Here is a 16,819-nt window from a genome sequence, read left to right on the forward strand (position 1 = left end):
TTGAATCAGTAAACGGATGACGCTACTTTGTGCTCTAGAATATTTTATAGAATTTAAACCTCTAAACATGCTATAGTGTGGCTTCATTAAATAAGCATTACTATAGATATACAACTTTAACGTCATCTATTAGAAAGAACCAAAATTATTTTTTCCACGACCCAATATTTATTTAAATGTACATTTTTGAAAATGAATTTATTGATGTGATTTTTACAGTTTATGAATAATACTTTTCAAACTTTGTAAAATTTGTATTAACTATTTGTTGATTTATTTCCCATTCACCCCTTGAAAGTACTTAAGCAAATATGCATCATCTGGTCAATCCTGTTCATTTTCGGTATATTTCCGGTACATTGCCGGTTATTTTCGGTCACTTCCGGATCATTTTGTATTTTTTCCGATCACTTCTGGTCAACTTCCGGTCTATGAGCCCATCTCTCTCTCTCTCTCTCTCTCTCTCTCTCTCTCTCTCTAGCCCATCTCTCTCTCTCTCTAGCCCATCTCCCTCTCTCTCTCTCTCTCTCTCTCTCTCTCTCTCTCTCTCTCTCTGATGAGTACAGTTGACAGCTCTGCTGATACATCATTTTTTCTGTACTGTTTTTCTGCTGCTCCTTGCCTTCGGGCCCTCTTCTGTTGTAGATAGTTGCACGCTTCACTTTGCAACCTTCACGTCGATATATAAATCGCCGAAGGCTGCAATTTTTCTCTTTTATCATTTCCACTGAAAACTTTCTACAAGGCAACCTCCAAAACTGCTTGGCTTGGCTTGGCTTGATTTCTCACTTGCACGGCGTCTCTTTCTCACTGCAATCAACATCGTGGTGACATCTGCTGCCTCGCGGGAGAATCTTTACGGCGTCTTCAAACTTTTCGAGGTCGGTACTTTCACACTCTCTCCACTAACGCTCCATCTAGCCGTAAGAGTTACAACATCTACTCTCTCACTCCGTCGATAACTTATCATCCTCCTACGAATATCTACTTTACCGACTGCTAGTAAGTTATCGACGAAAAATGAGTTCAACCGGCGAGAAGAGTGTGGAAGTGCCTTTTCAGTCATGCAGCAGCTGTACACAACCTATACAGCACAAAGACCTCAAAAGGTGTGAGTTTTGTGGTCTGTACTACCACGCCAGGTGCCAGAACACAACCAACGTGAAGGCCATCGTGGTGAATGACAGGCAGACCGTCGCCTGTCTCCCATGTGCAGTCAAAAACAACGCCGCGGGTGCCAAAGTGAGGACTAGGTCCACCTCTGCAACAACATCAGCAACGGGAGTAACTGCAACAACATCAGCAGGCAAGAGCACTCCCAAACAGCAGTAGCCGGGGAACCAAAAGATAAGGTCAGCACCACCATCAACGAACACGTTGAGAAATCCCTCACCAGCCCGCTCGGCCGGTGTGACAACATGTACGCCGTCCGTTGAGGCTGCCTTGAGGGACATTCGCAGTGCCCTTGACGACATTCGCAATGCACAAACGGAGGCCCTCAAGACACAGAACATCGTGTCGGAGAGGATCTCCAAAATTGAGCAGCGTCTGGGCCCAATTGAGAGGCGACTCTTACGGGTCACATTGAGATGATCAGGCTTTTCTTATCCACTCGCTCTCCATTTCACGTAATAGCTGTTACCGAGACCTGGTTGGGCGACAAGGTTACGTCCATCCCTTCACTGGATGACTACCTACTCTACAGACGGGACAGAAACAGAAACGGAGGAGGTGTGGCCCTCTACATACATAAATCACTGACAGCTAGCGTTATTTCATCATCTGATGGTGAATGGTCTGGCAAGCCAGGTAAGCCTGAATATCTCTTCTGCGAGGTATCGGCAAAGGGAATCTCTCCGATCTTCGTGGGGGTTGTGTATCGTCCTCCTCACGCTCCATTCTTCCCAGGCTCTAACTTTATTGACCAGCTAACAAAGTACTAATTTTTGTTACAGATTTATGCCAAATTAATGGGTTAAATTGGAGGAGTGAAATCTTAGGGAAAAGGTATAGTTCATTACAGGTTTCTCCTGTATAATCCTGGGTAACATCTATAGTGTAGTTTAGGCTTTACGTGTATTTCAAAGCGGGACCCCTACGCCAATACTGACCGTCCTTCTACACCATGTCTATATTACCATTACTGCTAATATTGTCATATAGTTTATACAAAGTACAATGAATAAATTCCTATTGGACATTGATAACTGGCTGGGTGTGAATAAATTATTGCTGAATAGTTTACTTAGTATATATTTTTTATAAGCTATCAAACATCATGTCGACGGTAACACTACGAATGATATATTATGCTTTTTTCCATCATATAATCCATCAAAATAATCGAGATCTGGTGCAAAATTTACAAAGAAAAATATTGAAGATAATTAATAAGAACAGTTTTAACGTCCATGACAGCCCTCTAAACCTAGAACAACTTTTTATCTTCAAGGAAATTAAGCTACATTATAACGACCTCAAAACCCAGTACTTAAGTTTTACAAGTATCAATAGGAAAAAGAGTTTAATTATACCTAAAAGTTATAAAAGAGTCAGTAACAATAAAAGTATTAACTTAGCAATCATTACATATAATGCTCTACCAAATAGTCTAAAAGTAGTAGATATAAATAAACCATCGGCTAAGAATTTAATGAAGAAGTGGATTATAATGAATTGTTGACTATTAATATGTCATAATTTAACATATGAATTACTTTAAGAAATTTGTTAATATTGCGGTCGTCTCACCCTCGCCACGAACTAGTGCAGGAGGCTCTGGGCTGCGCACCACTAACGCCCCCTCGCCCTCTTCTTCCGATGCGAGGTACTCTTTCACCTCGTCGTCAGGTGAAAAGAGGCTCCATGTATCCTCCCCCTCGCCTACCTCACAGATGACTACGTAAGGTTGTGTCTCCTCCCTGGCCAGTGCGACCATCACCCGCTCAAAGGCAGCTTGTAACTCTCTAGGATTCATCACCTAAGCAAACAAATTGTCCTAGCTTAGGTTTGCAGTCCTTTGTGCGGTGACGTCGAAGTGTTAGTATTCGTAGTTGCATGCCCGCAGTTGCGCGAACCCTTCGGACGACCAGGCCTCCTCTTTACGGTGTCGACCTCAGCTCTAGGGGTAGGCTCCTTGGCGTAGGCTTCGCATGCCTAACCGTGTACACCTTCTCCCTTGGACGACCTCTCTTCTTGGTCACAGGGTTTGTTAAGACCATGCACGTCTTTTACGATCGCTTCGGACGTTTTGCAACTTTGCTTGTTTCAGACGCTATATCGCTCTGTCCGCAGGCAAAGTCTCGCTCGCTTCGCGACAGCGCTTCGCTAGCACCCGCGTCTACGCTCGCATCCCGCGGTGGTTGAGCGCCGTCACCTTCTTCGCTTTTCTGCGACTCTTCGTCCGTCGCTGCCGAATAAAAAGGCTTCGACAAAATCGACTTGCTCTCCCATCTCATCAACAAGCTGATATGTATTGGTGCCGCGTATCTCCACTACTTTATATGGCCCAATATATGGTGGCGTCAGCTTCGCGGAGCGTTGCTCCGCTTCAGAAGACAACACGTGATTTCGTCTCATCACTAAGTCTCCTCCTTGGTATGATACCGGTCTACGCTTGGCGCGTCGCTGTAACTCTTCTTCTGCGGCGGCGTCCTGCTCGCCCCACGCTGCAGCAGGTTTCCGCAGCTAAGTCCCGTACATCAGCATCGCTGGACTCACGCCCGTTGAAGAATGTGGTAAGATGTTATACCCGAATGCGATATCGCTCAATTGTTCGTCCCGTGTGTTATAGTTCTCCTCGATCAGCGTGCGCAGCATGTTGTTACTGGTGCAGTTTATTCTCTCCACTGGGTTTGCTTGGGGGCGATAAGGTATCGTCAACTCGTATCTGATGCCTTGTTTCCTGAGGTATTGATCAATGACCTTATTTTTAAATTCGGTGTCATTGTCCGACAAAAATACCTCTGGCGCACCGTACCGCATGAAGATCCGCTCTCTGAGGTGCTGCAGGATCGTTTTTGCGTTCGACCGCTTGATCGGGATACATTCTATCCAGCAGGTGAACAAATCTTCGAATATAAGGATATATTCGTTCCCTTGAGCGGTTTTCACTTTCGGCCCCATGACATCTCCAGCTACCATCTGCCATGGCAGGATAATCACTCGCCTTCTCATCAGTCCACTTGGCGGGCGCTGTTCGACTTTACATTCCTGACAAATAAAGCATGGTCGTACACGTCGGTGTACATACAGGGCAGTAATAGTACATTGCGACTTGCGCACAAGTTTTTTCACGCCCCTGGTGACCGGCTGATGGTTCGTCGTAGCATTCTCGCAAGATCTCTACTCGCTTTTCATTTGGCATGACGATTTTCCATGCCGTCTCGTCGTTCATAGACGCCGGCAATTTCTCATCTGGGCAGAAGTAGTACAGCTTCCCGCCGTACATTTTATATAGCAGATCGTTGCTTGGATGGAGCTGTATTTCACGGACCTTTTCGCAGTACCATTCGTCCTGGGTTTCGCTTGCCCATCCGACTGCTTCGACTGGTACTGCGTCTTCCTCGTACATACGCGACAATACATCTGGTATGGTGTCGAGCAGGCCTTTTCTATGCTCCACAGTGTAGACATGGCCCTGCATTTTGAGCGCCCATCATGCTAGGCGTCCGGTAGGATTATGCAAGTTGTACAGCCACTGCAAACTACTGTGGTACTGACGACCTCAAATCGATATATATATATATAAATATAAGGTCTGAACTTCCTTATGGCCCAAATGACTTCGAGACATTCTCTCTCTGTGAGACTGTAGTTTCTCTTGACTTTCGACATAGTGCAGCTAGCGAATTCCAATACCCGCTCTTCTCCATTAATCACTTGGAAAAGTATCGCGCCGAAACCGGTGTCACTGGCGTCCGTCTGCAACACAAACTGCGATTCGAAATCTGGGCGATAAAGGATCGGTGCAGACGCTATCAGCGCTTTCACCTGTTAAAAAGCGTCTTGCTGTTCCGTCCCCCACTCGTATTTCCTGCCTTTCTTCGTCAGGCGATAAAGCGGTTCAGCGACAGTCGTGAATTCTTGCAAGAATTTGCGATACTATGACGCCAATACTAAGAAAAGTCTTAGCTGTTTTAGGTTTTTCGGCGCTGGATATGCCACAATAGGCGCTATCTTCTCGGGATCTGGCCGAAAACCATCGTGATTAACCAGGACGCCAAAGTATTTCACTTCCTTTCGGCAGAAGACAATCTTGTCTCGGTTAATCGTTGGCCAATAAAGGCTATTTTTCGGTAATTAGTAATTGGCCCGTAAATTTTTGTTGACATAATTTTCATAATATAATGCAAAGGCAATGAAAAATAAGTAATTCTGATTTTTTTCAGAATTTTTTACGCACACTGTAACACGGCAAAATTTAGCCGTGTAACAACGACGTTCGTACGGGCGAGCTGCCATCACGCTGGTCCTGCTGCATCAGACGCTCACATAGGTAGACCCCACGAAGGGCTTCGTCACCCTTTGTTTCCCTCCCGCCGGGAAACAAAGAGTCGCGAGACTCTGGCGCTCACGTGGTTATTTTCCAAGCCCCGAGCGAGGGGCTACAGTTACAAACTAGCGCCCTATAACGTATGGATTGATAGAAAAGAATATCGTGATCGGCAAAGGAAACAACCAGTGTGAATAAAATTTGAGAGCGCGTGTGCGAAAATTAATTGCGTGAAGTTAAAAACCGTAGAGTAGTTGACTGGATATCTAAAATAATCTTGTAGCGACACAAATTTCTGGCTTTCTAATTTAAGATTATATCTACTAGTTACCTCTTGAAAACTAATATTTCTCTCGGATATCTATTGCTAGCTACGAAAAATCTTTTCTCGTATAGATTCCTATAATTTTACAAGTAGCAAGCTTAAAAAGCACGTAAATAACCTTGAAAATACGTGCGCTAGAATAAAGAAATTACTGAATAAATCGTAGTAGAACAGAAAAGGTTAATATCTCACGCAGCAGGCAATCTCGACACAACGGGAAAATTCCTACGAAACAAAGTCGAGAAAGGTCGCAATGTGTTGAAAACAAATTCTTAGAGCACGAACTTAAACGTACCTCCGATCATAGAGAAAAAAAACAAAGGGACACTGTTGCCGAGCGGCTTACAAACAGCCAGCGAGACACGTGTATCCGCGCCGTTCGACGATCAACGCGAATTCGCGGGTCGAGTAACGTAAACACTCTCGAAACAAATTTCGGCAATACGTGGAACTGCACACACCGAGAAAAGTACGTAAGAGTAGTACAACAGATGTGAAAGAACAAAGCGGCGACTGTTTACAGTACGCACGACAAACCGACACATCGATTGCTCAAATTCCTTCGAGGGAACTTCGATACTATTTCGGATATCTGAGACTGTGCGAGGTCACGTTTTCAAAATGGCTAGCGAGGCCTCAGTCAATGATTAGGTTATAGCATTGTCGAACGATGAAATTAAACGCGAAACTGAGAGCCGCGGACTTAATACAGCAGTCAGCTTAGCCGAACTGCAGAGGCGTTTGGCACACGAGGTGTACATTGAGAGGGGCATAGTGCAACCCGACGAGGAACTTCCACCGTCAGGCGCTGCGCGCGAGCACAACGATCCGCCGCCCCCCTACCAGCTCTCAATTAACGTCTCACTGCTAACATCTAGTTTATCAGGCCTTATAGCGACGGCGCAAGAGCAACCGTTTCACGCGTCGCGAACATCGAGCCCTATAGATACCACGTGTACCGAGACGCAGCGTATTATTCGGCACTATACAATTCTGCACAAATAATCAGCAAAATAATAGCCAAAGGGACTCAGGTTATCTAACATTAACTTTAGATGGCCATGGTTACAATTTGACAAATTTCCAAAACGTGCAGGATAGGCCAATAATAAACCATCCACGAGCGAACAGCACAACGAGGTTAGCTAGAAATAATTTTATTTCATCCACGGCTATGTTTAACAGACAAAACCAGGCTACCTTCAACCGACCTTCTACATTAGCACAAGAAAAGTCAATCCTGATAATTTAATATCATTACAAACACAATATTTATCGAGAAATACGAGACATACAGAGAATGGTTATGTTAGCACGACACCACGTGAAATTCCGGCCAGAATTAATAATTTCATGCCACCGAAGGGGCAAAATGGCTACTTAAATAACGAAATAGCTAGACCGTCTCACCTACAATTACCAATTAACAATAATAATAACGATAATCGACAACAATATCGAGGCGCGTACAATAATAACGAACAGCCTATTAACACAGAGCGTAGGTTAATCGCACCTTTGGAATATTGCCGTTTTTCCTTCAAGGGGTTGCCTTACAGTGGTACAGAATAAATTCGGATAACTGGGTCATGTTCAAACAGTTTGAAAACGCATGGCGTGCACGTTTTACAGACGCAGATATTCAGTTCGCGCTCATGGAAAACGCTCGAAGGCGAACGCGAGCCAGTCGCCGACTACCTCACGTATATCAAAGCAATGTTTAATCGCATGATACCTCCACTAGAACCAGTCCTAAAAATAAATCTTGCTCTCCGAAATATGCTACCAAAATTACAAACCCGAAATCTTCACGTTTCAAGAACTGGAAGCTATTGCAGTACGCAAAGAGAAAGGCCTAATGATTGCGAGAACATACAAACCACCCCCGAGTGCCGAAGATTCTCTCCTACCGGACTTAGCCTATAGAGAACAACGCCCTCAGCGTAATATTAGACAACAATTATCCAACCTCGAGTTGGACAAAGAACAAAATTGAGCACGCGTAGAACATACAGAACCGGACTTTACAAAGGATCATGCCTGACGATGACAAATTAAATAATTTAGGTGACGGACGCGACAAACGCTTTAACAATAACCAGAGACAACCAACAAACCAATCATCTAATAAAAACCTGCATAACAACAACAACTGTCCAATGACACAGATACAGATCTGTTATAACTGCGGAAATTCCGGACATTTCTCGCGAGAATACGAAGGCCCAAAACGCGCGTTTTGCTATAAATGCGGAAAAATTGGAACACGGTTTATAAATTGCCCGAAACCTAATCCAACGGAAATATTTTGCAGTGACTGCGGATTATTAGGCTACCTCAGAGTAAAGTGCCCAGAATGTACGAGAAACGCAGACTAAAGTCACAAAATAAGGCCGATGTGGCTTGGAAAACAGAAAAGGCCTCACTGGTCGAATTAAACAAAAATTTGGATATAAATATTACCGTCTGATGTAATGCAAATAAATTGTAACAATCACAGATACGTTTTCATATAATATGCAATGATCCATAGTCGCTTATGTTGAAATATAGCCTTTGTTCAAATGATCAATATTTTTAGCTTACTATTGAACGGGCTGGTGGACGTGGCCGTGGTGGACGTGGCCGTGGTGGTTCTGGTTTTGTTGGTCCTGTTAGTGACAATGAGTTTGATCCTGCTAGCGCTACTATTGAACCTGTAGGTGACCCCATTGATGATAGTGTGACTGGTACAAATGGTGGCATCGATACTGGAAATACTGCTACATCAGCCAGTGGCCTTGTTGTTGATGCTGGCAACGCGACTGGTCCTGCTGGTAGGATCAATGGTGAAAATACTGCTGGCAATACATCTATCAATACTGTTGGATCTGCTGGTAACCTTGCTGCTGATTTTGGTGCTGGCAATGCGATTTGCTCCAGTGCTGGCTATGGGTCTTGCCCTGCTGGTGGTTCTGCAAATGGCACTAGTACTAGCGTCGTAATATTATACCTCAAATTGTATCCAATATTTGCTAATGTGGTCATTTAATTATTTTTTTATTATTATTTTACGCTATATAAGTAACGCTTATGGCCTTACAGGTGGACCCGCTGTTGACGCTAGTGCAGAGGATGCTGCTGGGAGCGGCCAAGGAAATGCTGGTCGTGGCGGCCGAGGTATCGCTGCTTGTAGAGGTCATGGATGTGGTCGAGGAATCGATGCTGAACGACAACCCAAATTTTTATAATCCTCAACATCAAGCTGTCGGATATGGAGCTTATGAACCGCACCCTCGTCAGCGATTCTATCTACAAGAGAGACTATATAATTATGTTCCGTATAATCACTGGAAGAACTGGACCAAGGATGATCATGAAGTTTCTAAAGAAATAAAAAATCTGAAGAATGCTAGTATACATTTTATTCCCATTATTATTATGATCTATAAAACAATCTATTTATTAACCGTTTTTTTCAGACAGTATATGGACTCAGTAAGCGAGTAAAAACGCAAGAGGCAACAGCCCTGACGAGAGGATCAGCAGAATTACCTGCAACGGCAACGATCACCGCACCGGCTTCATCTGGAAAAGTTACTGAAGCGGGTACAACTCTGATGACTAATGCATTAAGTGCACAACAAATGCCTGCCTTGCAGATGCCTGTATCTTCAATGCCTCCGTTGCAGATGCCTGTACAATAAATACCTTTACCGCAAATGCCTGGCTCACAGATGTCTGCTTCACAGATGTTTGCCTCGCACATGCTGGCCCAACAAATGGCTGCACCACAGACGCCAATATTACAGGCAATGCAAGGGCAAATGCCGATGGCACCTAATCAAGCGCCAACGATAAACCCATACCAAATGCTTGCACAACAGCCACAGGCCTATTTCAATCCTTTTGGATGGCAGTTCTAATTAAGTAAACCTTAAGTACTTAAAATTAAGTAAGCATTTTGTATGAACACTTTGTAGTTATAGTTAATCTTTAGACATGTAATATATTAATTGTAAAGTTCTTTTATTTTTAAATGAACATTGCTCTCAGTGTATAAACATTTATATTATTCTTTAGCGATCCCGTTGAAAAAGAACATCTCACATACTTCTAAATCACGTAAGAATATTTAAATTTTGTCATAACGTATACGCGTGTGCGTTATTACAGATGATTTAAATTTATTGAAAATTAAAGAAGTGAAAACAAAACAACTTTTGTCGATCAGATCTAACTGGTAGCCAACAGTCTTGAACATGAAATTTCTTTGTTACGAGATTCTACAAAGAAAAAATCAGAAGGCACAATCTAGTGTGATAGTTTATTTATAATTCGGACTAGACATTGTAACGGTTGCCAGTGCAATTAACGCACGTTGAGCACGTTACGACGTCTCTCCGGGACAGAATCAACATTCGGTATAATACTTCTGTTGTTACAGCTACTAAAGGCGCAGCGTGTGAGAGAGTAAGAGAGACAGAGAGAGAATAAGCATCGAGAGAGATTTAAATTCAGCAACGTACAATGTTGCCACCTGCTCGCACACTGCTGTCAAGAGTTGACAACAGTGTATCAGAGGGCATAGGTAAATCCGTGCTTGCGCTAGCGAGCCATTTCGAGTCTGTCTTCGCTCCGCTCCGTTTCGCGAATAGACACTCTGCGATTGCGATTATTGTGTGCGAGGGTTGCGGGGTCAACCGAACCGAGGACAATCCGCCCGAGACCATCTTCGCGTGGGTATGAACGGCCGTGCCGGCCACGTACATCTGTAAGTACTAGTTCTTATCAACTCTCGCTTATTCGGGCGACTTTAAGCCTCCTCTCTCTCTCACCTCGACTACATGCTGGTAGCTGGCATGCGCCCGTCTGGTGCGCTTGTGTAAGCCAAGCACCAATAAACAGTTAGTCTAAGTTTTACAATAATCCGCGAGTGTTCATTGACTTTTCCTCCTTTTGAATCCACGTCCTGAGTACTACTATCATCGCCGCGTGTTCATACGTCTTTACGTCCGTGCGCGGATAGATTATAGTCGGTAGAATCTAGTGCCTTTTTTGAGCAGTTTTTTGTGGACCGCCAAACTGTGGTAAAACAAATGCTCTGTTATCTCTTATTACACATCCAACTGGATTGAAATTTGAGAATATTTACGTTTATTCAAAGTCTTTGAATCAACCTAAGTATCAGCTATTAAGGAAACTCGTTAGTTCAATTAGTGAACATGATCTTGTTGTATCGCCAGACAAAGCTCGAGAAATTTCGATAATGATATTTGATGAGATTGCCTGTGAAAAACAAGATAATGTTAAAGCAATTTTTTGCATGGGTAGACATAAGTGTGTAGATTCTTTCTACCTCTGTCAGTCATATGCTCAAGTTCCTAAGCATCTTGTACGTGATAATGTTAACCTTTTAATTATATTCCGTCAAGATGATATGAATCTAAAGCATATTTATAATGATCACGTTAATACGGATATGTCATTTCAGCGCTTTAAAGATTTCTGTGGATTTTGCTGGACTGATAATCATAGCTTTATTGTAATTAATAAAGATTGTAATATGGAAAATGGAAGATATAGAAAAGGCTTTGATCAATTCATTATAAATATAACAAGTTTTAAATAGATCAAACATTTGAATGTGAGACACTAACAGGTCAACATGGCTAATTTTGAAGAGCAAATTGGTATTCTTCAGCATATGGAAAAAGCTTGAGAAGCTATCAAACGAAAATATAATAGTTTAAAATTAAGTAAATTAGATGCTGAACATGTGGTAAATACTACTTTTAAACCTACTGTTGAACCACTTGAAAAATTGATTGATATCACAGAAACGCAGAGTAAAGTTTTAAGAAAAAAAGGTATAGTGAAAAAAGAAGAAAACAGCCATGATGGTATTGATGATTATGAATTAAAACAAGAAGAAAGGGAAGTAGTGGACGAAGAAGAAAAAAAACCAGTGTATGTCGATGAAAGCTTAAAAGTAGATACAGAAAAACATACTAATACACTAAATAGAGGTAATAAAAAAGATTTAGTAATAGATAAATATATTACGATGATAAGAAGAGGTGAGACAAAAGCATTAGATCTAATATATGGTGTACGTAAAAAATCTGATGATTTTTATATTGGAAATACTCCTTTTTCCTACGATAATGAGTTTATTATTATGGGAAACAAACCCCGATAACATCGCGTGCCGGGCATTTTGGGGTCACGCATGCTGGCCGCTCGTGCCGTCATTGTGACGTCCCCAAGACATCTTTCGTTGGAATTTTCAACAATTTTTTTTTCCTGCCATTCGGGAAGTCATAATGTTGACATTTTGGCGGCACAGCGTGCCAGCACGTGTGCTCACATTGCGACGACAAGAAACTTTGTCAGAATGACGGCCATGAGTGCCGGCTGTATGACACCGGCACGAACGAAGGCAAAATGTCGGCATTTTGCGGTCACGCCGTGTTGGCACTCATGGCAGCATTATGACGACATTTTGAGGAGCTACATGACGGCATTATACCTTGGAACTGTGTTCAAAATTTATTAACATTTGGCGCTGTCAGAGTGCTAGCACAATGCCTGCTGGGAGTGCTGCTCGCCATGACAGCATTCTGTCGGAACGAAATTCCCGCAGAATGCTGGCTTTGTTGGCTGCGAAACTTAGACAATTTTCAGCCGCACAATTCACAAAATAAGGCTTTTCAATGTATTATATTTTAAGGCTGTTGATTTTGTTAATTTGGGCTATTATTTATCCACCGTACTTTGTTCCTTGCCAATTTTTATTAATTATATTATTATGACTACTCTTTCATGACTACCGAATTTATAGCAGCCTGACAGTTCGCGCCTTACACGAAATAAGTGGCGAATATCAATGTTGTTAAACGCGTTAATAATAATTTTGGTAATTGTTTATTACAATAACTTGCAACTTTATTAACATCGACAGCTGCTCGCAGTATATAAGGACACAATTAGCTATGACTTGTAACAAGTGTTCGTGGTCGAGTGGTAAAGTTCCAGCCTGCTAACTGGAAGGTTCAGGGTTCGATCCCCGTTAGGGTTTTAATTTTTTTGTTTTTTCGTTAATTTAAGTGCCGGCACGATGCTTGCACCGCGTGCCGTCATTGTGCTCAGTACAATGCCGTCATTTCCGTGTCCCGGAGCAGGGGTACCTGAGCGTCACGCGTGGCCCATTCCGTGCAGTCTCAGTGCCGTCATTCGGCCGATATCATGTTATCGGGGAACAGTATAAAAATTATTGATTTAATTATTGTTTAAAAAAGAACCCGAATCCACTAATATAAATAAAACTGATTTATCAGACTATGCTAAAATTGTTAAACAAACTAGTGCACATAAGAAATATTACAAAGAGGAGGAATCATCAATACGTGATTCAAATTCAAAAAAAATCATCGACTACATTGCAAAAATGTCAGTCAATAAGGATAATAAACGTACGTCTAAAGAAGGTTTAGATTTACCCCCTCTCTTCAAAATTGCAAGACGTTATACAAATACTGATTATATATACTGGGATGATCCAAACGAACTTGTTTATCGATTGAGATTCTTAATAGCTGAAACATCAGCTGGCAATCAAAACCATGTGAATGAAATTCAGTCTATAATTGAAGAACTCCTTGAAGCTAATATAATGGATTGAAACATCTGATAATCAATTAACTTAGATGAGAGTATAAATAAGAGTAGTTGAGTAGAAAACAAGCTATTTGAACTATGAGTGTTGACCTGTTCGGACGGCATTTGAATAGCTCAGAGGGCCTTCGAGGTCCTCCAGGAATTGGATATAAACTCACTGCTGACGGTCAATATAGTTTACAAGATAAAGGATTATGCAACGTAGCAGATCCTAAGGATTTAAGTGATGCTGTTAACTTAAATACTCTACGCACTGTTACTCAAGCTACAACATCACAACTAAAAAGTGAAATTACTAATTTAGATAAAATAGTTGAGCTGCATAGAGACGAAATTGATGAAAAGTTAAGAATACTTACAGTTAAGATTGAGACAATGCACAAACTGTTACTTGAAATAAAAAAAAAAATAAGTGAATATGGATCGACATAAGTATTCTACGAATACTTACTCTTTTCCTGGACAACAAAGCTATAAAAAGCTTGATAACAATACATTTGAAAATCAGAAAACAAAAGTTAGCCAATCTTCTACTAGCTGGAAGAAGTGTACTGAGAAATATTCTATTAACACTAATTCTTTTCCTGAAAAACAAGGTTATAAAAAATTCTAAAACTATGGATCAACGGCATCAAGTTATGGAAGAATTGCATAAGCCTGCTCGACGTAATTATACACGCAGAAAAGTTGATATTAGAGATATTGATGAAACGTGGCAAGCTGATCTTGTCGAGATGATACCTTACGCTCGAGACAATAAGAACTATAATTATATGCTCACAGTAATTGATATTTTTTCCAAATATGCATGGGCAGTTCCAATCAAGCAGAAGACTGGAAAAGATGTAGCAGCAGCGATGCTGACTATTTTGAAGCAAGGACGCGTTCCGAAAAATTTACAAACTGATCGTGGCAAGAAATTCTATAATAAGGAATTTGAAAATCTCATGAAACGATACACTTGTACTCTACCTACAGTAATCTGAAAGCTTCAATCTGTGAACGTTTTAATCGTACACTTAAAACTCGAATGTGGAAACTGTTTAGTTTGAATGGAAATCATAAATGGTTGCAAATTTTATCAAGTTTATTAAATCAATATAATGATACTAAGCATCGAACAATTGGCATTAAACTTAGAAATGTCACAGTTGATAACGCATCTAGTATATATGACAATATCAAGAAGCGAAAAGTTCCAAATCCATTATCTAAATGTGCTAAAATCAAAGTAGGTGATAGAGTTCGAGTAAGTAAAAGTAAACAGATTTTTGAGAAAGGTTATACACCCAACTGGTCTATTGAGATTTTTACTGTTGATCGAGTACATCATACGGGTCCATATACTTATCTCTTGAAAGACTATCAAAATCGACCGATAGCTGGAGGATTTTTATGAAGAAGAACTACAAAAAACGAAGTGTCCGGATGTCTATTTGATAGAAAAAGTTGTTAAAAAGCGTGATAATAATTACTATGTAAAATGGTTAGGATTCGATGATACACATAATAGTTGGATAAGTAAAAATGATTTGCAATGAGGAAAAAATTAATAAACAACATTTATAACTAATTTCGTTTTAATGTATTTATTTATATATATACATATATATACATACACACATAACTTTCCATTATATTTTTTTCTGCTTAGTATTAACAAAACTGTGAGATTTTTTGTACAAGCACTGGATTAATAATTACTCCCTTTCTTTCAATCCTCATTCTAAAACGTTCACGATCACATGCAGCCTGCATACATTAACCACGTCGAGCACTCTGATATGCAAACGTCCATATACACATATTATGAATCATAACTTTATCACTCAAACGTAGATTCTTATTTTGTTTGCTTGAGTTATTATCAGCACTCAATAACCTGAAATTAATTTATACTAATTTAAATTTTCTCATAATATTTCTAATAACATGATGTATCATTATTGATTTTGTAAAGGTTTATACTCACTTTATTCTATGTCCCCAAGCCAGTGTTTCATTGCTGTCTGGTATCAGGAATCTTTTATCATCGTACGGACTTAATGCAATTATTTCTTGCTGTATGGTTTCAACATTGTGTAATTTTGATCTAATAACAGATTGCTTTCTTTTCAAAATTATTTGATTTTGCAAACAGTGTACAAAAGTCATCAAAACAAATAGTTTTTTTCACAACTGACGACTTTATACCTTTGATTTTCTTTAAAAATCCACATTATCAACACGTGTGCTGTACATTTTACTTCTCAATCCAATGAATTCAGTAAGTATATTTCCATTGTATTCATCTTTCATTTGTCCTACAACTTTCTTATTCATACGTGGCATTCCAAAAATATTGTTTTCTGGATAATCTGATGTATCAAATCGTTCAATATTTTATTTAATATCTTCATACAAATAATTACAGGTTACTGCATAAATCAAACTATCAGTGTCTGTGTACAACAACTTACAATTATTTTCATACTTTTTTAACATATAATCATAATGAAAGCCGTACATAACAGTCTTTGAAATATCCAATACTGACAAACCAATATATAAAGGTTTATTCACATATACACTAGTCTTTATCATTTCCATAGCAACTAAATTTTCACTAAATATTGCACTGCTGTGAAAATTTGGTTTTGAAATGAGAGCTTCCACGCCATATCGTCCTTCCCACTTTGTCATGAGTTTTACACCAACATGCTTACGTACATTCTCCATAGTCTTGCCGTAAACAGCATTATTCATTAGTTTAAAAAGATTTTTTTCAAACTCATTTTTTGCTTTAGCTCTCATGGAACTATTTAAATCGATGTAAGGCTTCAACCATTGAGATTGTTTAAACTTTAACACTCGATGAATTTTAACAAGCTCAAGTCCATTTGCTAAAGCCTGTTTGAAGCTCGATAATGAATAACATAATTGTTTTTATTCATCAAAGTAGCTAAGTTTTTCTTGCTTGGATCCAGGAGGTTTCATATGCTCTAGGCAGAAAGGTAAATCATTATGTATACTGTGAATCTCCTTAGGATACTTAAGATCTACTTCCAAGATATATCCTTCAAGTGCATCATCGTCTATAGTTTGAACGTTTATATTTGTAAAATCTTGAACCCATTCAAATGCATCATATGGTAGAGATTGTGTCATTGCATAACCATAAAGATTATTAGCATCTAAATATATGAGATATACATTATCTTGATCGCATTTATAATGCTCTTTCATATATTTATGATTAGCTTTAGCATATCTATGAGAACATTGACTTAATCCTCCTCTGATACCACGCTCAATAAAAAGTAACATATCAATATCCGTGATCAGTTTCAATTTAACACCAG

The 16,819-nt window shown here is 40.2% G+C and overlaps 2 protein-coding genes across 2 annotated transcripts in view; one reads left to right on the forward strand and one right to left on the reverse strand.

The window, feature by feature from the left end:
* LOC107981654 (coiled-coil domain-containing protein 170-like) overlaps nt 1–16,819 on the reverse strand; it is a 290,914-nt gene that overhangs the window by 236,857 nt on the left and 37,238 nt on the right. The gene's annotated exons all lie outside the window — the stretch shown is intronic.
* On the forward strand, nt 8,176–9,724 carry LOC116416864. Its single transcript, XM_031927088.1, has 5 exons — nt 8,176–8,283; nt 8,401–8,841; nt 8,904–9,209; nt 9,281–9,496; nt 9,551–9,724. Exons 1-5 carry the CDS (start codon nt 8,176–8,178, stop codon nt 9,722–9,724), a joined length of 1,245 nt encoding a protein of 414 aa, XP_031782948.1.

Source organism: Nasonia vitripennis (genome assembly GCF_009193385.2).
Source record: "Nasonia vitripennis strain AsymCx chromosome 3 unlocalized genomic scaffold, Nvit_psr_1.1 chr3_random0010, whole genome shotgun sequence".
NCBI classification, from domain to species: domain Eukaryota; kingdom Metazoa; phylum Arthropoda; class Insecta; order Hymenoptera; family Pteromalidae; genus Nasonia; species Nasonia vitripennis.

Excerpts from the sequence above, each read along its gene's own strand:
- LOC116416864 (XM_031927088.1), top strand. The coding sequence starts at position 8,176 with ATGTACGAGAAACGCAGACTAAAGTCACAAAATAAGGCCGATGTGGCT. Across the intron at positions 9,210-9,280 it reads AAATAAAAAATCTGAAGAAT|ACAGTATATGGACTCAGTAA; the intron begins GCTAGTATACAT and ends CGTTTTTTTCAG. Across the intron at positions 9,497-9,550 it reads TGCCTCCGTTGCAGATGCCT|ATGTTTGCCTCGCACATGCT; the intron begins GTACAATAAATA and ends TCTGCTTCACAG.